The sequence below is a fragment of the Heliangelus exortis genome, chromosome Z (assembly GCF_036169615.1).
Source record: "Heliangelus exortis chromosome Z, bHelExo1.hap1, whole genome shotgun sequence".
Classification (NCBI taxonomy): Eukaryota; Metazoa; Chordata; class Aves; order Apodiformes; family Trochilidae; genus Heliangelus; species Heliangelus exortis.
In genome coordinates, this window is record NC_092454.1 from 23,449,363 (window position 1) to 23,464,676 (window position 15,314).

Sequence of the window (15,314 nt, forward strand, 5' to 3'; positions counted from 1 at the left end):
AGATCTCCTTGTCCACAGATCTGAGGACCTTCCAGCTGCTTCTAATACCACCACAGGGTTGTTACCCTATCCTGTAGATTATTGTCAATTCTCCAGCTCAGTGGTAGATGAGGGAGAGGATAAGAATGTGCTGTAGTCAGGTTGTTCACCTCTCCAGGAGTCCGACTTTATTATGAAGCAGCCACACCCCATCACCATGGGCACTTACTGCCTCCACAGCCTCCTCTCACTGCCCTTGCTCACCTGGTTACTGATCTGTCACTCTGAGCTCGCAGTGTCACCAGCTGCCACTGCCAGCGTTCTAGCTACTGTGATGCCACCATGATATCTGTGTACTCTTTTCTGGGTAAAAACATGGGGACTTGGGAAGTGATCATCACCCTGAACTTCACACCAGTAAGGCAGCACCTCAAGTAATGTCTTTGGTTTTGAGCCCCTCACTACAAGAAGAACTTTGAGGTGCTGAAGCATGTCCAAAGGAAGGCAACAAAGCTGCATGAAGGGACTAGGGCACAACTGTTATAAAAAGCAGCTAAGGGAACAAAGGCTGTTTAGTTTGGAGAAAAAGAGGCTGAGGGCAGACATTATTGCTAAAAGCTACCTGTACCTGGAGGAGACTGTAGCAAGGTAGAAGTTGATCTGAGCATAAACAGGGATGTAAGTTGAGTGACCATCCCTGGAGGTATTTAAAAACTGTATAGATGTGGTTCTTAGGGGCATAGTGAAGTGGAGGACTTGGTAGTGTTAGGTTAAGGACTGGACTCAGTCATCTTAAGGGTCTTTTCCAGCCTAGGTGATTCTATGAAATATTTCTGCCTTTATCTCTGTTGTAGGCTCTGGGCTGTATCCTGTACTTGCTGTGCTTTAGGCAGCATCCATTTGAAGATGGAGCTAAACTTCGCATAGTCAATGGGAAATACGCCATTCCACAGGATGACACTCGCTATTCTGTGTTCCATGATCTCATTCGTAAGTTTACAAACTGAAAAATTTGTATGGATACATCTTATTAGTGAAGGTCATGTATTACTGATGATTAAATGTTATTGATGTGAAGTTGAAAAATGGTAACTGTAAAAACTTTTCGTTACATTAAAAAGTTTAATGTATTGTCAAAGAACTCGGAAACATTAAATGAAACTTCTGAGGTTTGGTGCTCTTGCCTGTGTTGCTTAGTGTTGCTTGTGTTGATCTAAATTATTCCATAGGAACAAGGAGTGTTTTGATTTTATTCTTTTGTTAATTTGCCATAGAAATTATATTTCCTTTAAATTTCAAATAGATTATTGGAAACTGTAATTACAGTGCCAGAAACATGCCTCAAACTCTACGAATATTAGATATGAAGTTATTTCTGAGGTTATTCATTAACTGATCCTCGAGTATATTCTTTGAAATAATCTTAACCTTAAATTGTGGGGGTTTTTGTGATATTTGTTATGAAAATTGTATTTCGGGATGGATTTAGCAGTTACTCCACTCTGTTCATGTATTTTATTGCTTGTTGTAGTGGAGTGCACTGAAGAAATAAATTTCTGCTCCGATAATCTCTAAAGTGTTTCTGTTGCATTGTCTGTATCTCCATCTTTAGGCTCTACTTTGAAGGTGAACCCAGAGGAAAGATTGTCAATCACTGAACTTGTGAATCAGCTACAGGAGATAGCAGCAGCTAGGAATGTGAATCCTAAGTCCCCCATCACAGAGGTAAAGGTGTCTCATAAAAAGTCATCTTTTCCTCCCTTCTCTCCTCTTTTGACCAGTGAGTGAAAGATTAGTAGCAGATGTCAGAGTAGGTCTTCTGTTCCTTAGTCTTGAAAATTGCACTCTAACTTGTTTCAAAAGTCAACTCAATTGATCTTTATCACCTGTGGGTTCTTTGAAAATATGCATTTTAAAGCAAGAGTTTGCATGATATTAAAGAAAACTTGTAGTTCGTAGTGCTTGTTGAAAAACTTCTCATGATCATGGGTCATTCTGTAGTACTGAAGGTCTCTATTTGTTGTGCTGCACTTAATCATAATTAAATTGCCCAGAAAAACCTAATATAGAAGTCTTTTCCTTCACTAACTTGAAACTCACTTAGATCTGGCTTCTGCTCAATGCTCAGCTTGCACAATACTGCAAGTGGATCAATTAGTGATTCTTAACTTTTGCTGCCTTTCTCCTGAGGCTCAGTGACTGATAGCTTGCTTGTTCTCACCTAGTAAAGGTTATTTACAAAGCATAACAAGTTGTCTAAATTGGCAAGAAATTCCTTATAGTGAGTATTAATCTCCTCAGCTTCTGGAGCAAAATGGAGGCTATGGAAATAATGCTCAGCCTCGGACATCTGTGACTTCGCTTTCTCAGAGCTCCAAGCCTGCAGGACAGCTCAACAACATGTACAATGCAGGTAAGCGCAGAAAGAGACAATCTTAGTGTAATACAAATTGCATATCTTATATGAAAATAAAAATCATTTGAGGTTTTTAGGCATTTTGCACATATACTAGCTATTTTGCATTTATATCAGTGTTTCTAACCTTGCTTTATTTTTTGCAGGGTGTGTTTGTACATTGGTGCATGCAAATGTGAATTTCTCCAGTTCATTGTTGGGAAAGACGAAGTTCTTTTTCTTATGTAAAATAATAAAATCTAATAAAATGCCTAAAGGGCATTACTCAGCTGTAGAGGCAGAAGATTTGAAATAAGTGAACTAAAACTTGATGGAAATGGTGGATGCAGTCAGCAGTAATGTTTCTAAGAACAAGAGTGGTAGTCAAAGTAGTCTTCACCTTACAACAAGCAAATAAAAATGGCTTACTTTAAATCCAAAAACTTTCCCATTCACTGAGGCAGTAGTAGTTAAAAGTGTCTTGTGAAAAAAGGAGAATTTAAGAGGAGTTTAAATCTAATCTGTAAAAAGTCTTCTGAAAAGTGCTGTGTTTTAACTGAAGCCTTGTTACTGAGTATCAGAAGTTACTGAAACTGCGCATGTCTTTTGTCTGCCTACAGTATTGGGTCTTTGATGTGGGAAAGTTACAGTGCTTTTGTTCGCCAAGAACTATTTAACATCAGATTTGTTACCAGTTAAAGGCAGCAGTCATTCTATGCCTTTTGGTATAACTGTATTAGATAGATGTCTAACCATTGATGGAGTCCAATAAAGAAAAGCAGAAGCAATTTCTGGGGGTTTGACTATGGGCCACAGTGGTTTATTAATGCTAAGGAGACACTTAACCTGACATATATTTATTTTAGCCTGTGAAAATCTTGTATGAGGAAGAAATACTTCTGAAAGCATCTGAGGTCCATTCTTTCCCTCCCCCTTTTGGCCCCTTAAAAGGCTTTTGACCCTGTCTGATAATTTGAAATGCATCTTACTAAATGATCGTAGTCTAAACCTGTTTAGCTTTGTTGCTTCCAAAAGACTGGTGCCTGAAAGGGAGAAAGCAGCAGCCTCAACTCTGTTTATTGGCTGTCCAGTCAGTACTTTGGGGAATGGCCATAGCTGGTGTAGTCTTGAGCCCAGCTATTTATGGGATGATAGTTCAGAGAGGACTTCTCAAGATTGTTGCTCCATAGGACATCATTGGTGAGGAGAAGGACTATGAGGGAAAAAAGTAGTGGGGCTAGAAGTACTAAAATGAGTCAAACAAAATACGTCTCTAGAATGAGACAGTTAAAACCTGGTGTACCTATTCTGTACGAGTAGATAACCCAGAGTGCACTCAGTTGAAAATACCTGCACTTTATATAGTGAAGAAGACAAGAAGCTTGATAGGCTTACTTGCATTGAGTTTCTTATTAAAAGACAAAGTTTGCACACATCTTATAATGTCATATGTGAATATGGAACATTTTCGTTTATGTAGAAGAAGTTAGCAAGGTAGTATTTCACATTGTAGTCAATTTTCCTTCCACATGTTATTTCTTGCTTGATATTACTTATGGTGACTTGCCACTGAGACAAATGGTATTAATGTGTTACTACAGTAATGCTCTATGTATATCAATATCTGTGGAAGAATCCAGCTTCCTTGTAGGATTATAATGAAAAGGCTGTCTGGCCCTCTATTTTGTGCAAGAAAGAGTACCATTTGTTTTATACAATCATATTAACTGGGATGTTGTGTTCAAAAGAACTAGCATAATTTAGTTACTTTTTAAAGCCTCATATTAAAGTCTCTACTGGGGATGCTTAAGTAGATTTTCTGATGATAATCTGCACTTCAATCGTTGCTGCACTGGCAATATGAAATACATGCTTTATTTAGAGAATTTTTTTTAGCTTATTCTTTGTTAAGTGCTAACATTCAAACAAACAATGTGGTTCCCTAGTACCTCCTGACTTCAGGAAGTGTTATTTTTTGCATAGGTCATAGTTAAGGAGGACTTTCGAACTATGAGCCTTACAGCAAGAGGTAGCCTGTATGTGCCTTCACTTCCAGCTTTGCTGGCAACTTGCTTTATTATGGAGCGTATTCCAGGATATGACCTAAAGTACAATTATTTTTATTCAACTACTCTAGGCCTGACCGTTGCGGAATGTGACCAGACTTATGGAGGGTTCTTTGATATTCTGAGGGGTGGAACAGAGCGATTTTTCACTAATATTAAGGATACATCTTCTAAAGTTATCCAGTCTGTGGCCAAGTGAGTAAAAAAAACAAAACAAAAACAAAACAACAAAACAAAAACCAAACCAACAAATTAAAAAAAAAAATAAAAATTGTACTGGTAAGAGTTCTAAATGAAGGGTTACTCCAGAAATTATAAAATTCAGCATACTTTTCCAAGTATGAGTTCTAATAGCTGGTAGCTAGGACTGAGATTTTAATGATTGATGTTGATAAAAAAGTTATTTTAGCAATCATATGCTAGAACTGAGAATTTTGAGGTCAAATCCTGTTCATAAATATTCTTTTCCCTGCTGTATCTTAGATACTGAAATCTTGGGAGAGATGAGGACTAGAGGGCTGGATGTAGAGCAGAGAGGTGTGGAATTGAACAATCGTTCAGAATGAATGAGTTAAATTTAATAGGTAGGGTCTGCGTGAACGTGAGGAAGTAAAGATGGAGGGGTGAAAGGTTCAAATAAAGAAAACAGAAGTGAGAAGATAAAACTGCAGAGAAATAGTGTATGAGCTTTTCTGTCCAGTTCAGTTTTCAGGTGGAGTCCTACACCCTCAAGGCAAAGTGAGAGGATCTGCACTGCTTGTCTCCTTTGCCCTTCATTACATGGAAGAACACTCCTGTTTTGCTGTACATGCTCGCAGATATCTGGTGTTACGATATTTTCTTCTAACCAGATTATCAGTCCCATTCCATTTGTTTCTAGTACTTTTATATGATCAATATAAATCAATCTATGATTTATGCATTTTAATGCATAATACAATTCTGTGCTGTGTAAAAATTTGGGCTTTCTTTGTAGTTGTAGGAAGAGCAGGTAGTTTGCCATAAATAACATGACTGAACCAGACTGAACCTCATTCCTCATGTTTTTCTGTCAAAGTGTAATTTGTGCATAGCGCTGTTCTATATTTGTGATGATCAAATAAGTTACCTGCTTATCTTGCACGTCTGTAGACACTTCAAGTGGAGTTTCAGCTGTTTGCTCTCACACTTGGCCTGGTTTAAACTTCCGTGGCTTTATCTTGTTGTACCTGATACCTTATGTGGAACTGATCCTCATCTCCCCTTCTCATCAGTTCTACTTCTGTTCTTTTTGTGGTATCTTGTTAAACAATTTACTGTGTGGTAAAGCACGGAAATATTTTGCAGATTACTTGACTTTCTATTACTTACAGACTAGAAGATTTTATATATATATATATATATATATATATATAGCTCTTTTACTTACAGACTAGAAGATTCTTAATTCTTTGTCTTAGATTTAAGCAGAACTTCGATAATTTAAGTTTTGCAGCAGAGAAATTTTTCTTCCTTTGTGACAGATAACACTTAAATTATTTTCCACATTTCACAGAATTATAAGCCCTACTTTCCCATGCCTGTGTTCCTGTACTAGATCTTATGCTGATACTGTATTTTGATTACACTACATACTTCAGAAGTGCTGCACTTCTGTTTCTTTTGCTCTTGTCTCGTCATGGTTTTCTGGATTTTTTTTTTTTTTGCCTCTATCAGTTAGTTATGTTTGAAGAATGTTCCTCTTCCTGCTCTTGCAAGCATTTCTTCATTAAGGGCCACTGGAAGTTTACTTATATTTTTCAACTTCATCTCATGTAATTTTTCCCTTTTCTAGTGGTGGATTAGGACTGTCTAAAATTAACTTTTTAATATGGAATGGCTTACAGTGTTCCTGCACCATACTTTATTTTTCTTGCCTAACAGGTGTGTTTGGCTTTTTTGGTGTGATTTCCTTTAGTTCAGTAATAAGTATAGTGTGCAAGGAGTAAAATAGGAACTGAACATCCAGCTGCTGTCTTATTCTTAGAGTTATGATACTTCTGAATTGCTAGTTAATGTTCTGTGGGTGAACTTCAAACTTGGCACTTTAGTTAAAATCCCTTCTTTGGCAAAAATGGAAAAGTGTGAATGAGATGGAACTTGAGGCTCTCTAGTACTGCACAGAGCCCTAAAGCAGGATTATTTATGTCTTAAATTTGAATGGGACTTAAGAAACTGAATCCTTTGCACTGTTTCAAACCTTATCTGGCACTACTATTTACTTTGTGGTGTTGGAGTATCACAGGAATCTTAAGTGCTGTTTGAGACAGATCAGTGCATCTCTTGTGCAACTTTCTAAATATTAGTCACAGAAAAGATCTTTACTTATACATCTTACTTGTATTAGTTACACAAAGCCATGTATGGGTATTTACTAGAATTAAGTAGCTTGTGAGTGTAATTGTATAACCTAGTTTTGGTTTGTTGCTTTTAGTGGATGGGAGCATTGTAGTATCTCAGTTGGACTGACAAGCCATGGGCCTTCTTCAGCTTCATTAGAAGGAGACTGGTCCCTCACAGCTGTTGTTGTTGGTATTATTAACAGTGATTAATAAAGGTTAATATTTAGGTGACTTCTGTGCATCATCTCTGCTGACAGAGCATGTGAGGCTCTCATTTTTGTTAATCTCTGTACTCAAACAAATCTTGGAGGGCCCTTTGTCTTAATACTGCCTTTTTTGTTTTCTCTGTTACCCATGTTAATTTGGGCATTGGGCTGGGGGGTGAACGAAGATGATAGAATGCACTAAGTACGTAATTATGCTAGTGAGAACCAGTTACTTCAGTATTTGTTTTCCTGATACTATTTAAGCAAAGTTGAAAGAGAAACTTTCCACTTGCAATTTGCCAATATTCTTTAGTGACCTTTCGTGCTGTCATTTTCTTTCTTTGATAAGTCTCCCATGTATTTTGATTCTTAACTGTTTTACAGTTCACTGAAGTGGCAAAACATAATGTGAAAAATACCTTGTTATGCAGCACCTAAGGTAGTCTCATGTTCTTTAGCATTTAAAGATTGACTGGTACTGAGAGTCCTAACACTGGGCTTGTGCATTCTTAACCTATTTATGATTTAACTAAGCTGAAGTGTTTATTCTTTGTTTGCATCTGCTATAAGACATACTTGTTTCTGTCATGGTCGTTCTCTGCCTTTACAAACTTGTGTTGTGGCTACAGCAGATACCATCAGGGATGTGAGAATACCTCTTCTACTGTTGCATCCTTGACTACCTTTCCAAATCTCTTCAACCAACATGAGAAGCAGACATTCTGGACAATCTAAAATGTCTCTTCCTTGTCGTGCATTTTCCTCACCACACCTAGACACTCCTTGTGTTGGAGTCTGTCATCTCATTAGGTAGGCTCTCTCCTTCCTTACTTAATTGCCTTTCTGAATTGTGGCATTATTTCCTTTACCTGCAGACAGTCTATTCTTTCTCATTGAATCCTACCTGTGGTGGAAGAGGTAATGTTCTCTAGTTAGTACAAAAAAACCTAGTTTTTCATCTTCCCCATAGCTGCCTTTATCTTACCTCAAATTTTGGTCTGTTTTTTATGCAGACAAGTGGCACAGGATCAAAACACAGGTAGGCTTCTAGGCTCATGAAAGTGAATGAGGGCTATCTCAAGTGTCCCCCAGGCCACATCACTTGCAGGTGCAATCTGCATTGCAGGTGCAGGTAAAGCAGAAGGAGTTTATAGCTAATTGAGACAGAACGCAGAGCAACAGAGGTTCAGCTCTCTGTTGATACCACCTGACCTAGGAGAAATTACCAGGGTGTGTATGCAGTTAAAGCAGACAATCACTGCTCTGGGAAGGGGCCTGATACAGCAGAGCAGCATCTGCATAGAAGGGAACTTAGTTCCAGTACCTGTATGCATCTGTGACTGGTAATATACATCTGTTCAGCTAGTCTTACCTCTCACTTGTGATGCTGCCTTGCCCTTGACCAGCTTTTGTGGTTGAGTTCAGGTTACAGGTGCCCTACCAAATACCATATATACATATATATATATATATATATGTTTCAAGTATCCAATCTTCATTCATACTGAGAGCAGCCTGTGGGACTTATATTGGTCTTGGTTTTGCTTTATCAAAATAGTCTCTTTCACTGAAGAGATTGTTATAATAATGTAGGGAAAAATTAATTGTCTTTTATTGATAGTTTTATTTGTGTGTAAGTTAATGCTGTTTCTGGTTTGGTGCTTTATTAATGTTTTATTTCATGGATCTTTGTGCTGTACTAGGTAGCTGAATAATTAATTCAGTTTTATGAAGCAAAACCAAGTGGGAACAAATTGTGAATTTCAGTGCTGCATTTATTCCTGGTTTTAAAAAAATAAAATTATAAGCTGCAGAAATGGTTGTGCTTAGCCAATGAATGTGTGGTTTTTGGTTTTTTTTTTCCTTACTGTTTTGAGTGTAGAGATGTCTGGCGGAAGACTGATTACTGTTAGAGCATTATTTAACAGAGGATGGTGTTTTGCATGCTCACACTGTAGCTGTGCTTGGTGGTGTGTCATTCTATTTCTTTGTCATTCTCAGCTGTTAGTAACACAAGGTAACTGTTTTGGAAGTCTGGGCTGTATGTTAATGGATTTATGTTGTGAATTTTTGATTTTAATATCACTAACTTATTTTGAACTAATCTTTTTTCAGTATTAGTTATGCTCTTTAAGTACAGCTGTTTTCTATAAAGAGTGTTAATGCAAATCATCTACACAGTGAAAAGTTTTTTAATGTCTGATTAAAACTTCTGATTTTGCTTAGGTATTCTGCAAAACGAAAAGTTATATATTATTTGCTACATTTTCCACTAGAGTTCTCAGTAGCTGAAGTAGCCTGGTATCATTAGAAAAGTTACTAAATGCTAATGTCATAATATATTTTCCTGCTTAGTTTATCAATTAGAGCCTTAAAAAGTACAGAGATTTCAGTATGGATCAAAAGCCAGAAACCTTCTATGCAGTCTCTTTGTTTGCATGTTCTGCTTTTAGTCACTTGCCAGCAATATTGCAATGTAAACAAAACCTTAACAAAATGAAAGCAAGGAATGTATTTCTAATGTTTAGTTATAGAGTTGTATCTTGAAATGTGTAAGTAAGTGTTTGCCAGTGTGAAGAATAGGCTTTTTTTTTTCCTACCTCTCTGCCATTTACCGAATCTCAGTTACCAGTCTGATACCAAACACACCATTAGAAACAGAGTACCTTGTGTTCAAGTCTTCTTTCTGAAGATTTCAGAGATATTTCAGTTGTAACTTCAAGTTACAGTAATTCAAGGATAACATAACATGTTTTAGGAGGCTTGTGTTGATTTTTGCATTTTTACAGCTACATTTTAATAACAACAGCACATTCTGAAGCTTTCATGTAACAGGCATACATTTTTATTTTCATGCAAAGACCAAGCTTGTGTTGGCCATGTGCTGTTGTTGACATACCGAGCTGCATTTTTTCAGCAATGTATGCATGGTCCATGCTTCTAATGCTGCACTTCATTTTTACAAGACTGAGTTTTTTCTCCTGCTGAGACTGTCAAACTTCCTTGTCTTAATTTCATTTTCTCTTGAGACCCTGGGTTGTTTTTGTTAGAATGCTAATTATGCCATTCTGCAAAATACTGTTTCATGTTCTTGCTTGCAGAGCTGTTTTCTTGCCTTACCTAAAATTCTCTTCCCAGTCTTTGTAAATTCAATAATCTTATTATCAGTTCTTCCAGACTCCTTCATGTCCTAGCAAATAGTAAGAAATCACAGCATAATGTTCTCTTGATGTTTCAGAATTTAAGTGCAGTGTCTTAGGTCTGCTCTTTCAAGCAGTGTCTTTCAATCTTGTAGAAGTATAAAAACATTTATTTTATACTTCCTTTGCATTCCTTAAATATGCACCATAGTGTTTTCATGATATTTTGGTATTCTGGAGATATGCTGCTGACTTAGTTACGTTAAGGATATCTAAACCAAATTCTGTAGGTGACGTGTGTTCGTATTTTGCCTATCAGTAGTGTAATCCTATGTGATTATACTAAAGGACGTTGGCTGCACTGGGCCTCTAAGGTGGAGGGGTTTTTTAAGCTTTTTTATCTTTTTTTTTTTTAAATTGTGCTACACAGCAGATACCCTGTAAAAAAGAAATAATTGACTGAGGATAGTAAATCAATGACATAATGAGGTGATGAGATTAAGGTAATAAACCTTTTGAAACTTACAAAAAAAAAAAGGCTGCTCTTTAATACTCAGCACAACTGTATGGGAACCTGAGAAATGATTTAATGCTTTGCTCATTGTGGGAGTTTTGGAAGTGACTTTTTGGGTGAATTATTTAAATGAGAGATTCAGGTACACTCCATTCATATGGAATCTAGAAATTGGGCATTGGGGCCATCAGGGCCAGATAGCAGCATGCTAGAGTTGCATCATTTGATACATAATGTTCCAACAGTTTTTTTGTTGTAAGCATTATTGTGTCCTCCATTAACAATGTTAATGCATCAACATTAGGCTTTCAAACTGGTATCTATAATGAATGTTCAGTAAGAACAGGGGTTAGAGAAATGAGTTAAACATTGAAAGCATCTGTTTAAACTCCCTAGAGATGGTTTGTGGTAACTGATGTAAATAAGTAACTGTTCAAATACAACTTCTATTCTGAATACTCTATTTTAAAAACTTTGAAGTATGAGGTAACAAATGTCAGGTGGAAGAAAGAAAACATTATTCATGGTGGTGGGTGTAGCCTGAGAGACCTGGGTTTTAAGACTTAGGATTGAATAGTTTTATTTCCCATTATTAACTCCAATGTTTCCTGTTTCAGTTATGCAAAAGGAGACTTGGATATATCCTACATCACTTCCAGAATCGCTGGTATGATAACTGTCTCTCTTAAAAATAATTTCTGGTTGTTATTTATATATAAAGTTAATACTTCATCTCATATTTGTTGTTCTGTCTTCAGTGATGTCCTTCCCAGCTGAAGGTGTAGAATCTGCCATCAAAAATAACATAGAAGATGTGCGGTTGTGTCTGGACTCTAAACATCCTGGACACTATGCTGTATACAATCTCTCCCAAAGAACATACAGGCCTTCAAGATTTCATAATAGAGTATGTATACTTATTGCATATTTTTGTAAAGGGTCTTTCAGCACAATGTTTTGATTATGCCTTCAGTTTTCTATTGTGAAATATGTTCAAGTAGGCAGCGTAATTAAAATGATCACAAAAGATTAAATATAAGATCGAGGAGTAACATATATTCTTCTTGTATTTGCTTTCAGTCTGAACTTAAATGATAGAATACTAATCTTTAATCTTACTCACTAGAATCTGTTTCTTAGGCTATTGACATATTTGAAGTTGTGTATATATACCCTACATGTTTTAGCTTTAAACGAAGAATAATTTATATGTTTATAAACATATAGATCTTAAAAATTTCTCTGATACTGAAATGAAGACATTTGCCTAATTCAGTAACAAGATAGTGAGGGCATCTTATTAGGTATTAAGATACTGGACTTCAGTGTCGACTTCTACATACACTCAAATTGCCCTGTAAGAAGCTTGACAGTGGAAACTGTTACTGTGTTGTGAGTTGTCTAGCTGGCCACAGCAGAGCTCCCCTGAACTGTCTATAGTGATCATGCCTCTTCCCCAGAATACTGAATGCCCAGAGGAAACCCCTTATGGGCCTTATGCTGTAGAGCCATCCTTAGCATTATTTCAGTATCTGAGTTCACATAAACTGTCATGCTGAGGTGTGTTTGTATTCGCTCTGGTGCTTATCACTTACTTCGTTTTGTTTCTTTGTAAACTTGTGGAGTAGGTGAAGTCTTGTTTACACCTGCAAAACCCATTGTGGCCTCTTTGGGTGGAAGCAATGAATCCTTTATCTGCATCTGGTTCAATATGAGGTTCAGGCAGAATTGAGCATGGAAGACAAAGCTTAATCATGCAGTAGGTTTCCTGTGTGATTATTTGGAGCAGGTACCTCAGAGCATACTCTGCCATGATGCTTTTTAGCACTAGATTGCTAAGAAATCTGCTGAGTCTGGTATAGTTAACTGGTTTCTTAAAGCTATCAACGTCTGTTTATGGAATTATAAATTCTGAAACTAGAAAATTGTTTACACTAGGCATATCTTTTTGGTTATGCAAGTCTGAGGTGCCTCTACACTGGTATTCTGGGTCTATTGATACTGTGAATACTAGCACGGATAAATCTACCAATGGTCCAGAACTCTACATTTATCTTTTTGGCATTCACTTGAACTTCCAGTCTTTGTTTTCTTGGAGAGTAATAGTAGATCATAACTAGTCAAAATATTGTGGATTCCTTTACTGTTTGGGAGTATGTAAGAAGTTTCTACAAAGCATTGTCTTCTCTTTAAAAACAAACACAAGTCAGCTAGTTTACTTGGAAAACAAACTCTTTAAATACAGTTTTGGGAAATATTCCCTGTCCATCTTTGAAAACCAGATGCACAGTGAGCAATACTGACTGAGTTAACTTAATTATTCAGTGATGAGTCAGAGGAGCCATGTGGGAAGCTAAAGAGGCTTAGTTTTCCTTTACTGTCTGCAGATGATCTTGGCAAAGCTACACTTGATTAGAAAGAAAAACGTCATGAATTCTTGATTCTGACACTTTGCTTATCTTGTATTTATTAAATGATATATTCTTGCTGTATCATCTGTATGAAACTTGTACAAATTTATTTAACCTTGGTTAAAGTTTATGGTAGCTTTGAAGCCTCCTAGTTTTGTTTTCTACTTGAAACAGATTGCTTAGAGAGGTTGTGTACTCTCTATTAAATATTCTGCTAATGATCAGAACATTTTGAGCTTAAGACGCAGTCAAAGAAGGTAAGGTCTGTATGGTATACATCTTGTTAAAAACTAGTGTTTGAGCAGAAAGCAAACAGTAAATGAGAAAAAAAGTAATTTTTCTGCTTTTTTGAATACACTTGGTTTTCTAGACTGCTGCAATATGATTTTTTCACTGCTATTGTAATATTTAAGGTCTGCTGAAGCCTGCATTGAATCCTGTGGTGTATGGGAACATGCGGGACAGTGTTATTTGCCTTAGTTTTTATTCACTCAGTGGTGACTTTGCATGAACATTCACTAACAAAAGAACATTCAATTTAAATCTTTTGCACAGTGATTCTTTCTGAAACTGCTCTGTCCTTAAATTAAATTACTAGAATATAGAAAAGGTATAGGAGATTTTCTCTGTCAGACTGTTTCTTTAGGCCTTTTTTCCTGAGCTTGTCACAAAACTTTTATTGAGAGGTTTTTTGTTTTGTTTTTTGTGATACTCAGTTCAGGTAATACAAATGAATGTGACTGTAATCTTGTTTCTAACCTCTGCTCTCTGTCTTGCAGGTTTCTGAATGTGGCTGGCCAGCAAGACGAGCACCAAATCTTCAGAATCTTTATAGCATATGCAAGAACATGCACTTATGGCTGAAGCAGGACCAGAAGAACGTTTGCATTGTGCACTGCCTTGTAAGAAACTGGTCTAAGTCTGAGGTGTTTTGCTTACTCCAGCTTTAAACTGTGAATTAAGGATGCTAGTATCCACTCAATTTGTGAATATTACTGGCTTTCTTTACTGCCTTGAGGCAACTCCATTCTGCTGTGTCTTTAGCAAAGTTATTTGCAAGTTTTCTCCTCAGGCAAATTAGTAGGATAATGTAGCCCTTGCTTACTGCATATAGCATGGAAGACAGTATATAGGAGGGATTAAGGCAAAATTGCCTTTGTAAGAAAATCTTCTATTTCAGTGTTTGCTCTAATTTTTGTTAGTGTGTGACAGCTAGGTATACACTGCATTTATCCCAGTTGTCTGTTTAGAATGCAATATGTATCTGCAGAACTGCAGAAACTGACTACAAGACTCTTGGTGGGACTTACCCAGCTATCTGCTGCAAGCAGAAGCAACTTCCACTGTCTTCTAATGTATTGTAACCTTGTAACCTCCAAAACACAATAAAACTCTCATCAAGAGCTCACTTGTGTCAAATATAGAGAGGGTATAACATGAATTGAAAGAAAAATTACTGTGCTCCAGATTTGAAAACATGAGGTTACTGTTACATTTGTGTAAGAAAATTGCATGCAAAAATATTTACATTCTTGTTTTCCCATGCAGTAAAGAGTGTTAAACATCATAACAGTTGTTACAGTGCTTATGATGCTGCTGGAAAGCATTCAAAAGCAGCTCTTTGTTACGGTATAGAAGCCGATATGGAATACTCATATCAAAGTCAGAAAGAGGATTTGGTAATCTGACAAACTGTACTTCCTTAGGAAGTATACTTCTGTGCTAGCAAATCCCAGTGGGATTTTCAGTGCTGCCTTGAGTTTAGGAAACTAGTTCTGTTTTAAAGTTATACTTACAGTATCTCAGTATCACATGATTGCTGATCAACTAGATAAGCAGATATGATGAATTAGCACCAGATTTTATAACATCTTTCCTTTGAACTGCTTCAAGGTACCTGATGCCTTTTACTCATGTCTGAGATAATCTGATATCTGTATGGCTTGATGACAGATATGATGTGAAGAATGTGCACCAGAACTACTAAAAATTAATGGTATCTGCCATATGTCTTGGATTCACCTAGTTGGAAATTTTTGTGGATTTAAAAGCTAAGATACGTAGGTTGAAAAGAATGCTTTGTCTGGTAGAGAGAATGGTTTAGTCTAATACACTTTCTTGGGTAACAGAATATGAGAGTTGCTTTTTGTAAAGGTGAGACTTCCTCTATGTGTCTAGGATTCAGAACCATGTAGGGCTTCCTTGTTTTTCTTGATCCATGGCAGTAGTGGATCAAGGGTTGG

General features: G+C 36.8%; 1 protein-coding gene across 4 annotated transcripts in view; it reads left to right on the forward strand.

Moving 5' to 3' along the window:
* Positions 1–15,314, forward strand: part of GAK (cyclin G associated kinase) — a 76,361-nt gene that overhangs the window by 26,540 nt on the left and 34,507 nt on the right. For all 4 annotated transcript variants that reach the window (XM_071731481.1, XM_071731480.1, XM_071731482.1 and 1 more), the window contains exons 8-14: positions 834–969; positions 1,592–1,704; positions 2,281–2,392; positions 4,512–4,635; positions 11,278–11,327; positions 11,419–11,567; positions 13,851–13,973. In XM_071731481.1, coding sequence (XP_071587582.1) covers positions 834–969; positions 1,592–1,704; positions 2,281–2,392; positions 4,512–4,635; positions 11,278–11,327; positions 11,419–11,567; positions 13,851–13,973 — 807 coding nt within the window. The remainder of the gene's footprint in view (positions 1–833; positions 970–1,591; positions 1,705–2,280; positions 2,393–4,511; positions 4,636–11,277; positions 11,328–11,418; positions 11,568–13,850; positions 13,974–15,314) is intronic.